The sequence below is a fragment of the Phoca vitulina genome, unplaced genomic scaffold (assembly GCF_004348235.1).
Source record: "Phoca vitulina isolate PV1807 unplaced genomic scaffold, GSC_HSeal_1.0 scaffold53, whole genome shotgun sequence".
NCBI classification, from domain to species: Eukaryota; Metazoa; Chordata; class Mammalia; order Carnivora; family Phocidae; genus Phoca; species Phoca vitulina.
In genome coordinates, this window is record NW_022589756.1 from 3522375 (window position 1) to 3535119 (window position 12745).

Genomic DNA, 12745 nt, shown 5'->3' on the forward strand with positions numbered 1-12745 from the left:
AAAAAATGCATGTCTTTTAGCCAATTCAGGATCTTCCCCCTACCCTACTTTTTTTCTTTTTCTTTTTTTTTTTTAACCCAGGAGAGATAAAGCTTTGGGGAAAAAAAAAAAAGACCAGATCTCAGGCTAAATAAGGAAGGCGTATGTTAGGTGCAGCCAGACTAAAAGTCTGGGCTGCAGAGAAGCCCTTTGGTGGGTGATCGTTGTGGAAAAGGAACAAAAAATAAAAGGAGGGAAGGCAGGAGTTTATAGGAGAGAAGTATGTGATCTATCATGGTGTAGTATGAATTACAGCCTGAAAACTCCAGGAAACTACTCATTCTAATTCTCAGGCCCAGGGCAAAAAGGTCCAGAGGAGGCTTTTTTTTTATCTTTATTAACAAAAAATGTAATGCCCCCCCCGCCCCCCCACTGCCCAGCCGCAGTGCAGAGGCTCCTCCTCAGGCCGTTGTCCGACATGTGGAGAGTCTTCTGTCCCAGGCCCACCCCTTGCAGTACATTTCTGTTTATACAGCTTGTCCTAAAACCACAGTGAGTGCTTCGCGTTCTGCTTGGGCCACCCTGGAAATACTTAGGTTGGTGTGTTATTTAAAAAGGAAGAAGCAGCAGCTTATATTTTTACCTCCTCGTACCCATCTTCAAATCCCATGCAGGTCCGTGCTGAGCATGACAGGCTTCTCTTTGACCCTCTGTCTTCCACTCTCTTACGGGGACAGAGAGGAACCTTGGTCGTATTCCAAGGTCAATGAGAGGTTTTGGAACTTAAGTGTAATTCGGGAGGTGACACCCTCGTCTTGATCATCCTTTTCCCCTTCAGGTTTGCAGTTTCAAGGCTGATGTTCAGTTACACAAGAGGATGGAGTGGAAACGGCATCCTCAGGAGTGATGGGGACAGCTCATATGAAATCACAGGAAGTGCTAGAAACAGCACTTGACTATCCCTCCCTACTTGGCGGAGGTCTCAAAGAGCAAAAAACGTCCCACATCATGTGTTGGGGGATCTATTTGGATATTATTCACTGTCCCAGATCTTTCATTGGCTCACCAGTGAAGAATCTGGGATGTCGATGCAAACCTCCAACAGGGTCAGTATGCACGTCTCTTGCTCCCCAGTCCTCCCTGAGCCTGGCCCCTTTTGCAAAACCTCCAAAGACGCAAACCCAGGGAAGACAATATTTGACCACTCATGATTGTCACCTGAGCTGGCACTACCAGAAAGGTGGGTTCCAGCCTCCCAAGCAGTACAGGTAGGGGTAGTAAGGGTAGCTGTTATGCATGGAGATGAGAGAGGCCTGGGACAAGCCCTCCTCTTTCAGAGCCGGCAGGGAGGAGTGCTTCTCCAGGTCTCCCAGGTCCGAGGTGAGCTGCTTTCGCTTGGTCTTATAGCGTCTGTTCTGGAACCATATTTTCACTTGGGTCTCAGTGAGCTTGAGGTTCTTGGCCAGGTGAGCCCTTTCAGGGGCTGACAGATACTTCTGGTGGCTGAACTTCCTCTCTAACTCAATGACCTGAGTGTGGGAGAAAGCAGCACGGGAGCGCTTCTGCGGCTGTTTCGAGGTTTGCGGAAGGCTTGGTAAGGAGCCTGCACTGTTTTCACAGTCCATCAGATAAGTCTCAAAGTGTCTATCTGGAAAGGAGAAGGGAGAAGAAGGACGGATGGGAAGGAAAAGGTTACATGTTAGAGGGAAGAGAACAGAATTCAATCCACCCTTATCTCTTCCGTGAGTGAACAAACAGCCCACTGTCATCTTGGATACATTTCACTTTTTTCACATGACTAAGGAACTCTCCTGAGTGGGGAGTGAGTGAATATGTATATTATGTATTAGTTTTCTAACAGTCATCAAGAACCCAAAGTTAGAAGCCGTTAGTGGTAGAGCTTCCTGCTATATCGTCCAGGAGCATTAACCAGGGTCCTGGATGTGTGCGTTGAGAAGAGGTGGGAGAAGCGAGGCAGGGAAGACACAGGAATCAGACAGCTGGTAACGCAGGACCCAAAGGCATCAGCGTTAACTTTTGGGTGACCGGAGAGGGTTTGTGTTATAGGAGAGGCGACGCAGGCTAAGGGCAAGTTCATTCTCTGGCTTCAGTCCCCTTTTTTCTAAACAAGCCGTTAGAATACCTCATCCGAAGTGACAGGAAAGGTAAGAAGTCTATTCTAAATGTTCTAACGGTGTTACATTTCCTGAAGGCCAGAGGAACCTTCCAAATGTAGTTTTACTGCCCTTGGAGTTGGGAAGCCAAGGAATCTTCGCTTGTCAAACCCTGATCAGTTACTTGTTATATGTAACTGTAACTGCCAAGAGGTAGCGCGGGGCGGGCGCGGATCGAGGGTCCCGCGGTGGCTGGGAGCGCGTGGCGGGGTCTTGGGACGCTGGGGCTGGGGGCGCCGCGTGCGCGCTCGCTCGGGAGCCCCGGGCGCCAGAGCCCGCGAGGCAGAGAACACCGTGCCCGGCGAGTCCAGCCCAGGACAAATCCTGCGCCACCCTGACGGTGGGGCTCAGGGTTAGTTTCCGAGGCGCGCCCGCGGCGGGAGGCGGTGAGGTCCCTTGGCCTGTCGCCGTGGGGCCCCGCATCCCTGCAGCCGGAGCTCCGGGAGGCCTGCGTTGGACCCGCCCCCGCGCCGGTGCAACCCGCAGGCCGGCCCGCCCCTCCTTCGGGACCGCACCCTGGCCCAGTCCGGCCGCCCCAGCCTCGCGGGCTCACCTGGCTCGCTCTCCGCCGGCGCGTCGGCCTCCTGCCCGGTGCCGGGCCGGGCGCTCCACTCGTCCTCGGGCGCCCCAGCGCCGCCTCTTCCTCGCTCGGGCTCCGGCTCCTGGTCTCGCCGCGGGTCCGGCTGGCGCGGGGGCTGCGGGCTGCTCGTGTGGCCGCCGCGCCTCTCCGCGGCGTCCCGCAGAATGTCCTGGATGAGGAAGGAGGTGAGCGGCTTGGACTGGGTGGCCGCCCCCGCCTCCCTCGGCCGCGGCTCGGGAGCCCTGAGCATCCCGGCGGCTCGGCTGCAGCCCGGCGGCGTCAGCTGCGTCCTCGGCGTCCGCACCACTTTCACTTTCCGCCGCCCCGGCGCACTTATAGCCCTGGGGGAGCGCGCCGCGCTGCCTTCCCATTGGCCGCCGGACCCGGGGCGCGGCGCGGATTGGCCGCCCGGCACTCCAGGTGAGGGGGGCGGAAAAGGGGAGTCCCTCGCGCGGTCTCTGTCACCTCTTCCCTAGAGGATCCCACCCTAAATTCCAGCTCCGACCCACAACGGAAGTTTAGACCCTATGGGGAGTAGTGATGCCGACGAGAGATACTCCGTTTCGCTCTCATAGATTGTTAAAGCGCCTTTACTCACAAAGGGTGGGGAAATGACTGCGATCCCAGTTTACAGATGCGAATTCCGAGGGCCCCGTGACAAGGAGAGACTGGTAGCAGAGCTGGATCTACCAAGGCTTTCAAAGACACGGGACAACAGGCTCGACTGTGTGCTGGATGTCATTGGGGCCATTGATAAAAGTGGAATAAGAACGATGGATTAAAGTATTGAATCAGTGTTAAATTTACTGAAGTTAACAGTACTGTGATGGTATAAAAGAATGTTCTTAGGAAATAAACATTAAAATACTTAGGGGCAGAGGCTCATGATGGATGAAACTTAACCCTCACATGATTCCGAAAGAGTGATACAGATTGAGAGATAGATCCCATGTGATAAAATGAACTGGTTAAATATTAACAGCTGGTGAATCTGATATGCTGGTGTTCTTTTGAACTATTTTTATATATGCAACTTTTCTGTACCTCCTGGTCTAAGGCAACTTGCATTCCACTGGAAACTTCAAAAGGATGTCATGTTGTGTGTCTGGGGAGGAGAGAGGTGGGGTAGGTTATTGTGGATAAAGCAACCACCAAAGAGAACCGCCGTGTACAATGGGAAGGTCTTTGGCAAAGGTGATTTTCTTCTCTCATTTTTTCATTTCAAAAAATATTTTAGGGACCCCTGGGTGGCTCAGTCAGTTAAGCGTCTGCCTTCGGTTCAGGCCGTGACCTCGGGGTCCTGGGATAGAGCCCCACGTTGGGCTCCGTGCTCAGTGGGGAGCCTGCTTCTCCCTCCCCCTCTGCAGCTCCCTCTGCTTGTGCTCTCTCTCTCACTCTCTCTCAAATAAATAAAGAAAATCTTACAAAAAAAGAAAGTGCTGTGAACATTCACATACAGGCTTTTGTGTGAACATGAGTTTCCATTTCTCTGTGGTAAATATCCAGGAGTGCAATCGCTGGGTCATATGGTAATTGCATGTTTAGTTTTATAAGAAACTGCTAACCTATTTTGCAGAGTGGTTGTTCCATTTTAGATCTCCATCAGCAATATTTGAGAGTGTCAGTTTCTCCATATCCTCATTAGCATCTGGCATTATCATTGTCTTTTAGCCATTCTAGGAGGAATGTAGTGATATCTCACTGTGGTCTTAAATTTTCAGTTTGCACTTCCCAAATGGCTAATGATATTGAACATCTTTTCATGTGCTTCTTTGCCATCCATATGTCCTCTTTGGTGAAGTATCTGTTCAGTTCTTTGGGGTTTTAATAATTCTTTGTATATTCTCTATATGGGCCTTTGTTTAATGTGTGGTTTGAAAAGATGTTCTCCCAGCTGGGTAGCTTGTATTTTCATCTTTTAAACAGAATATTTCACAGCACAAAAGTTTTTAATTTTGGTAGAGTCCAATTTATTAATTTTTTAATTTGACATATTTTACTCTTGGTGTCATACCTGAGAACTCTTTGCTTATCCCTACTACCTGAAGATGCTCTCCTGTGTTGTCTTCTAAAAGTTTTGTATGTTACTTTTAAATACAGGATCCATTCTGAACTTATTTTTGCATATGGTGTGAAGTGTAGGTGGAGGTGGCCTTCTTTCAGTTTTTAAAATCTAGAGCTGGGTGGCATTTCAAATCAGTGGAGGAAATGTGAATTATTTAATAACTAGTACTACCATTTGGAAAAAATAAAGTTCTATTCTTATAACAAAATAAATCCCAGATGGCTCAAAGATTTAAAACATAAACAGGCATATAAAAAAAAAAAGGTTTACCCACACTCATCATTAGAAAAATGCAAATTAAAAGCACATTGAGATACCCCTTCTCCACCTATCAGACTGGCAGAAGTTAAGAAGATGGATGATGTCCAACATTGGTGGAGGGTGTGGAGGAACGGTGGTTTCCATACCGAGCTGGAGGGAGACTAAATCAGCTTCATATATTTGCATGACGACTTGTCAAAATTAAAACTGGGCATATCTTTTGACACAGCTATTCCGTGCTTAAGAGACTTACCCTAGAAATATACAAATATACATTGTACTACTTGGGAAGATATCCTCAATTTGGTCAGAGACTGATTCAAGTTGCAAAATAATGTTATAGAATAAAAATAGTTATGTTATCTATTTTTTACATTTGAGCATGTTTACATGCAGAATATATCTAAAAGGATATAAATATCTCACTAGAGCAGTTACCTGTGATCCGTGAGGTGGAGACAGCAGATCGGGAGGAGGACAGGGGAGTAGAACAGGGGGACATTTTCTTGTGCTAATTTGTAATCTTAAAAAATTAAAAACGTAGAGCAGAAGCTGAGCTTGGGGGCTCACCTCTTCCACCAGCGGCACCTCAGATCTCAGATGTCCCTTCAGAATGGGGACACGGCTCACAGCACTTCTCACCTCACTTCACATGGCCTTCCTTTCATGCTTTGTATTTGGGATGTTTATGTGGATGGGTACTCTCCTTTATTAGACTATGAGCTCCCTGTGCAGGGACTACGTCATCATATTTATACTGTCCCTAACAGCTGGCTTAGATCTTGGCACACAGAAGGTGCTCAATAAGTGTTTGCTGGCTGGACGTCCAGCTTTAGGCACTGGGAGGCATCTCCCAAGCTGGCAGGATTATCCATAAAGGACCACAAGTTCCCAAGGCAAAACACAGTGTAAGGTCTGCCCTTCCTCACCAAGTTTGGGTGACAACGAGCAAGGGCAATCAGGAAGACACAAAGGAGGTAGAATTCCAGAGAAAAATAATGCCCCCTCCCTAGCTGTCCCCCTCCAAATCCCTGGAACTTAGGAACACGCTATACGGATAACAAAAGGGAGTTAAGGCTGCAGATGGAATTGAAGTTGCTAATCAGCTGACCTTGAGATGGCAAGGTTACTCTGGATCCTCCAGGTGAACCCAGTGTCATCACAGAGTTCTTACAAGTTAAAGAAGGAGGGAAGAGTCAGAGCCAGAGAAGCGATGGGAAGTGAGAAAGACTCACCTGACCTTTGCTGACTTTGAAGATGGAAGTGGCCGGGCCTGAGCCAAGGAATACAGGCAGCCTCTAGTATCTGGAAAAAGGTGAGAAGCAGATTCTCCCCTAGAGCATCTAGAAGAGAAACAGCTCTGCTGACACCTTGATTTTAGCCCAATTAGACCCATTCTGGACTTCCAATCTCTAGAAATGAATACAAAGGCATTTATAAAAGGATGCAGAAATGGAGAGAGGATTACCAGCTCTGCTTTGATATGAACTTCGAGACATTTTTTTAAATTGAAACACACATTTAGACCCATAATTCCATCCCTTTATTAAAACTTTATTCTTCCAGTCTTCAGCCATATTCTATTGTAGGATAAGTATAATTTTGTATCCTGTTTTTTTCTTCCAACCTTTTATTACAGCATAAGCGTTCATATATTGCTCCTTTAGCATATTTTAGGAGCCTTCTAGATCCAAAGACGCTGGGAGTTTAGAATCACCTAATATAATTTTGTGGTGATCTCGGCAAGAAGCTGAGGTTTCCAGAGACGATGGAACTATAACTGGGAGTCCAGGCTCATGAACCCCTGGCTGACACACTTCCATTGTGTCACCTCCCGTCTGTCTGCCCACCCCCACCTGCCTCCAAGGCTACCTCCTGAGTGCAAAATGGGAGCAGTGTTTATAGAATTTTCCTGTATAAAATGTGTTTTAAAATGTACCCGGGAGGGCACCTGGGTGGCTCAGTTGGTTAAACGACTGCCTTCGGCTCAGGTCATGATCCTGGAGTCCCTGGATCGAGTCCCGCATCGGGCTCCCTGCTCGGCAGGGAGTCTGCTTCTCCCTCTGACCCTCCCCCCTCTCATGTGCTCGCTCTCTCTCATTCTCTCTCTCAAATAAATAAATAAAATCTTAAAAAAAAATGTACCCAGGATTTGTTTCAAGCAAGTATGGATGGTAACACACGCAGACACAGAAATGACTGTCGTGAAGGAAGAAGTTGATACAGATCCCTAGAAGCAGAGGCATGACACCCTGTGCAGGGCCACCTGGGGAAGCATCAGGGTCCCGGGGCAGAAAGGGCAAGGGGAAAGTATGGACTTTAGCCTTTATGTGTTTTTTGTGGGAAGGAATGGAAAAGGCTTACGATTGGATGGTTTCAATGATTTCAGCAGGTTCTGGGCTATGGGGGTGGTCTCGAATTGTCTGGTACCTGGCCCTGGGGTGATTTGGGGGAAGGGGAATATTGGCTTGGTGGGTGACAGTGGGAAAACAGAGGTGGTTGGGGGTATGGGCTCAGGATTGGTTGGTTTGCATTTCATGCTCGTGGGCAAGTTGTTTGCTGTTCCTAGGAATTAGCTAATCCTGAGAGGCTGTCCCTCCCAGGTCTGCAAGGCTCCAAGGTGTCCAACTATCATAAAATATAGAAAATAAAAAAACATGATTAATACAAAATGCTTTGTTAGCATGCATCATTTTCACAGCACACATTTTTCTTTTAAAATATGTTTCAGGAAAAAAAATAAAAATTAAAAAACAATAAAAAAATATGTTTCAGGAGTGCCTGGGTGGCTCAGTCAGTTAAGCATCTGCCTGCAGCTCAGGTCATGATCTTGGGGTCCTGGGATCAAGCCCCGCGTCGGGCTCCCTGCTCAGCGGGAAGTTTGCTTCTTTCTCTCCCTCTGCCCCTCACCCCTGCTCGTACGCTCTCTCTCCTCTCAAATAAATAAATAAAATCTTAAATATATGTTTCAAGACCTTCTGAGAGTAGCCACACCAAGTTCATGCTTTATCTCAATACATCATGATGTGCGTCTTCCATGAAGGAACTTCATGTTGGCTTTGCTAATTCTGAAAGACAAGAAGATAAAGAAAGAAAAAAGGAATGGACCATAACCACCGCCACAACAAAGAGGATTATACACCTTGCATCAGCCAAAAAGGTTTATCAGACTTCCAAGAAGGTTGCAGTCCAGATGCAGGTGGGAGAGGTTGAGGAATAATCCTCAACTGGCAGAGTTTCAAGGGTAAATGTCTGGGTACAGTGCTCTTTCCCTAAAGGCCACCTGCTCACGACATAAAGGAGATTGTTGTGGGTATGACCTTCTTTCTCTTATTCCCCTTCCTTTCATAGCGCCCCCGCATCCCAGCCTCCTGTTCCAGTTCCCAGTCCTAATGGATCTAGATGTGCCTCAGTGAGGGAAGACTGCCTGAATTTCTCACGGTAGAGACTCCTACCAACCTCAATATAAAACAGGCCTCCTTGCTACAGCGCCAGCCATTCCTAAATCTGCTTTAAGTGGAGGTGGAGGGGTGGGAGAACACTTTCTCACATGTTCTTGGAAGTTCAGTGAAGTTGGGACTCAGACTTTTCCCTTCAGTATCCTTCTGGGCTGGACAGGAACATGAAAATGCTGGGTCCGTATCTTACTGGACAGGTCCTGTTTGTTTCCCCATCCTCATATCCTCCCTGCAGGAGAACTAAAGACTTTTTTGCCCTTGTGGAGAATTGTTTAGAAGCAGCTTCCAGTGTGTCTTAGAACCCTAAAACAGCTTGGGGAGGGACTGCCTTTTTTGGAAGGAGGTCAGTGGCTAATGGGGTAGCCTCTAGCTGTGGGGCCTTAGGCAAGTCACCTAACCTTTTGGAGCATGCCTTAGTTTCCTCATGCAAACTGGGTGCAAAAACAGCATCCCCTTAAGGATTGTCGAGAGGAATAAGATAGCCTTTCATAATGAAGAACCTCAGAGCCTGGCATGCACAGAGCGCCCGGGAATGGCTCACTTCTCCTAGTCATATTCAGTTCTAGACCCACCTCTGCAATATATCAAATTTGCTTTTTCCAGGCACACTGCAAAGAGGCTGAACAAACAGGCACTCTGGGTCTAGGAGTCGCTAATAAAACTGGGGAAGAGAGGTGCAGGAGAGTGTGTTCAGTCAATGACCACACTTCAGGTCCAGTCCTGTGGTACTCCTCCTCCACCACACCGTCTGCATCACACAAACTCAATCTCCCAGCTCTTTATCCCAGCTTTCCAGCACCTTCCACAGGCGCTTCCTTGCCTCCTCTTGCCCCTCCTCCTCCCCAACACTCTCCTCTGCTTCTACTGACTCTTTCCGGCAGGGTTTCCACTCATGTCCCGCCCAGCCCCCTCTCCAAGTCTCTATGCATGCTCTGTGTACATTCTTCGTCTCTTGTTTATCTTCACTGGCTCAATTTCCACCCAAAAGATTGTGTAGGACTCTCCAGTCTTCGCCTGCCGGTGGCTCTGCTGCTCAGTTGAGCATTTAACCCCCTATTGCCTTGGAGTCTTTAATCATTGTATGCCTACCAGTTTTGTCGTTAGCCTTATTGAAGGTCAGGGCCGTGTCTCAGCTCCTCCTTTTCCTGCACACACCAGGAGAGTGGGGAGAAAACTGACAGACACTGAATGCTCGCTCTGGGCTGGCTCACTATAGACATTTAATCAGCACTACAACCCCCTGGGGGTCATTTTTTACAGATAAGAAGCCTGAAGCTCAGACACTGAAGGTAACATGCCCAGGTTCTCAGAGCTAATCCAGGTCAGTCCGGTTCCAAAGCCAGTGCCTTCCCCAGCAGGCCATGCACTAGGCACATAGCAGGTGCTAATAGCCATGTGGCTTCCCGTTGCAGCATCTTCTCTGGCCTCTTCCAGAACTTGCTCCTCCTACCCTATTTCCCTGCTTCTCTCTGCTCTCATGGGAGCATTATGGGCAGAGGCACTGAAAAGAGGGGCAAAGGGATGAATTAAACTACCCTGTACAAGGTGAGCCTGGACATAGGCACCTGTCCCCAGAGTGGTTCAAAGGCGTTGGCGTCCCCCTGATACCACTCAGCACCCTACATTTTTCTATGTAGTGTTTGCGTTAAGATTATTTTCATGTGGGGCACCTGGGTGGCTCGGTTGGTTAAGCGACTGCTTTCGGCTCAGGTCATGATCCTGGAGTCCTGGGATCTAGTCCCGCATCGCATCGGGCTCCCTGCTCAGCGGGGAGTCTGCTTCTCCCTCTGACCCTTCCCCCGCCCAGCTTGTGCTCTCTCTCTCTCTCTCAAATAAAATACAATCTTTTTTTTTAAAAAAAAGATGATTTTCATGTGTTAATGTGAAAATGCTATGTGAGTTTGGTGACACACTAAGTTACCCTCGGTTGCCCAGTGGCATGAATGGGTCAGGCTTTAATTTTCCAACTGGAGGCTGTCAGCGTGCGGAGCCGCAGGGCGTGAGAGATGTGGTGTAAGAGAAGAGGGTAGGAGAGCAGGAAAACTAGCCCCAGGATGGGTGGGGGGAGGGGCTAGTACTCGGAGTGGCCAGACCAGTGCTCCCCAGACTGTGAGGTGCACACAAATTACCCAAGGCTCTTGCTAAAATGCAAGCTCTGCACTAGTAGGTCTGGGTGCCCCGTAATAATGGATTTCTAACAATCCCAAGCAATACCACGACCGGTCCAAACCCCATCCTCATCCCTTGAGCAGCAAAGAGCTGGCAGCTCTGAGCAGCTCTGTGCAGGAGAGTGGGACACACTCTGAGGAGGGGTGGGGGCCACTATGGACCCAGGTGATCTGTTCCATTTTTCCTTTGAGGGACTCCAAGCCTCGTATTTGCCTGTGCCCTTTATCCCACTCTGAAACCCACTCAGGTTGCAAATCCCAGACCTGCAAAAGGCCTCTCTCTGTCCATCCTCAGACCTTTTAAGAAGGTCTGTTCCTCCAACTCTGTGGCTAGGTATGCCAGTTTTCCCTACAGGCTTTTCTGTATGGCAAAAGGGATTAGGGTTCAGGGAAACGTGGCTAGCAGGTAATAACTCAACCTCGTTAGGCACCTCATCAGTGCTTATTGCCCAAGAAAAGCCATCGGGGAAGATTTACTGGGCAATGGGAAGCCAGGAGTATTTTGCTAACGGTGACCCTGGTCACCTCCCCTGTGCCCCCTGCACGGCTGCCCGATTGTGGAGAGCCCGGGCTACACGGCTGCGTCTGCAGAAGTTTCCCTGCGCACTAACTGGGTGGCCGTGGTCCCTTCCCGTCTGGTCTGCTCAACAGCTTAACAGAGGCCCTCACGGGGAGACACGCAGGAGGCTGTTTGTCTAGGGAAGGAGGCTCTGACCTTCCCACACTCCTCACTGCCGGAAGCAATTTGAGACCTCTTCTCTCCCACTCCCTCAGCTCTCCATGCCCCCCTAAAACTGAGCAGGCCGTCAGATGGTGCCCCAAAGTGAAGGTATCCAGGGCAGATGATTGAAGCAGAACGGGGCAGAGACGATTTCTGGGGATGGGATGGGTGCACAGCCCTGTGGGGTGAGGGGTGGGGGCTAAGATTCTGCTCAGCTCTTCAGAGGGGTCTCCTGACCCCCGTGACTGGATAGGGCCTGGGGATCCACAAAAACAACTGCTTTCTTCCAGACCTGCTGACTAGAGCTTCTCTGATAGACATTTTCCTGAAAATTATTTGGGACAATAAAGCCACAGGTCACTGGGCAGAGATTGAGTCACTCAGCCAGGGGTTCCTATTTGGCCTGAGGCAAGTCCTGCCCCCGGGGAAGGCAAGGCCACCCTGGTGTTTTCACAGTTCATAAGGGAAATGGCCACCTGGGTCATGCGGGGAAGGAAGGGCAGATCCTTCCAGATGACCCCACAAAGTGCCCCTATGGGCATCCACAAAGCCATTCTTCCCATTTATGTATTTATCCTGGTTTCCACCCCTCTGAAGGGGCACAAGGGGAGGAAAGAGACAAAACGAGAATAATCTGGAAGGCAAGGGAACAGGTATGCTAGAGAGAGAGAAATGTCCAGAACCAGGAGGCACTGTGGCATTCCTATTTAAAAATTCACAGAATTGGATGTTAAGAGACCTTAACCAGCATTTTATAAGTGGGGAAACTGAGCTGTGGAGAATCTAAATGCCTCATCATCTAAAAATCTATGTTAGTGACCAAGTCAGAACTTGGTCATGTCTCTCAATGTGTAGGTCAGTTTTATTTCTGTCTCCTAACACATGTGATTTTTTTTATTATAAAATGTTTTAAACAGTCAAAAAATGCAGAGATAATTGCTATAATTTAACTTATTTCATATATTTTATAAAAAGAAATAAAATATTACAGGCATGGCTGAAGTCCCCTTGCCAGTTTTAATTCTATGACGTGTTAATGGACACGTTAAGGCTTTTAAACAAAACCTGCTCATGTATCCTCTTGTTGGAGCCAGCAGGTAGCTGATTGGTAAGTAGAAAAACTGACGGGTCAAATCAAGCATGACACCACTTCTTCCCCAGAGACCTCTGAACAGGACTGACCCCAGCTAGAGGAGGCACAGGGAAGGCAGGGAGTGAAGAGGCATGGGAGAGCGGGGGGGGGGGGGGGTGGATTGGAGAAGGCGGGGGGGCTGCTTACCAATCAGCTACCTGCTGGCTCGGACAAGAGGATACAGGAGCGGGGTGGCGGGGGGTGCGG

At 48.8% G+C, this 12745-nt stretch overlaps 1 protein-coding gene across 2 annotated transcripts; it reads right to left on the reverse strand.

Annotated features, from left to right (window-relative positions):
- Positions 1–454: 454 nt before the first annotated feature.
- On the reverse strand, positions 455–3014 carry NKX3-1 (NK3 homeobox 1). 2 transcript variants are annotated; one of them, XM_032389188.1, is made up of 3 exons: positions 2951–2983; positions 2707–2734; positions 455–1627 (listed from the first exon to the last, which is right to left on the reverse strand). In XM_032389188.1, exons 1-3 carry the CDS (start codon positions 2981–2983, stop codon positions 1209–1211), a joined length of 480 nt encoding a protein of 159 aa, XP_032245079.1. In that variant the 3' UTR covers positions 455–1208. The 2 variants fall into 2 exon arrangements, with proteins under 2 accessions (XP_032245079.1, XP_032245078.1); XM_032389187.1 differs by having other exon boundaries at positions 2707–3014.
- Positions 3015–12745: the final 9731 nt, after the last annotated feature.

Coding starts and splice junctions, on each gene's coding strand:
- NKX3-1 (XM_032389187.1), bottom strand. CDS start 2,983: ATGCTCAGGGCTCCCGAGCCGCGGCCGAGGGAGGCGGGGGCGGCCACC. Junction 1,628..2,706: donor GCCGGCGGAGAGCGAGCCAG/GTGAGCCCGCGA, acceptor TCTCCTTTCCAG/ATAGACACTTTGAGACTTAT.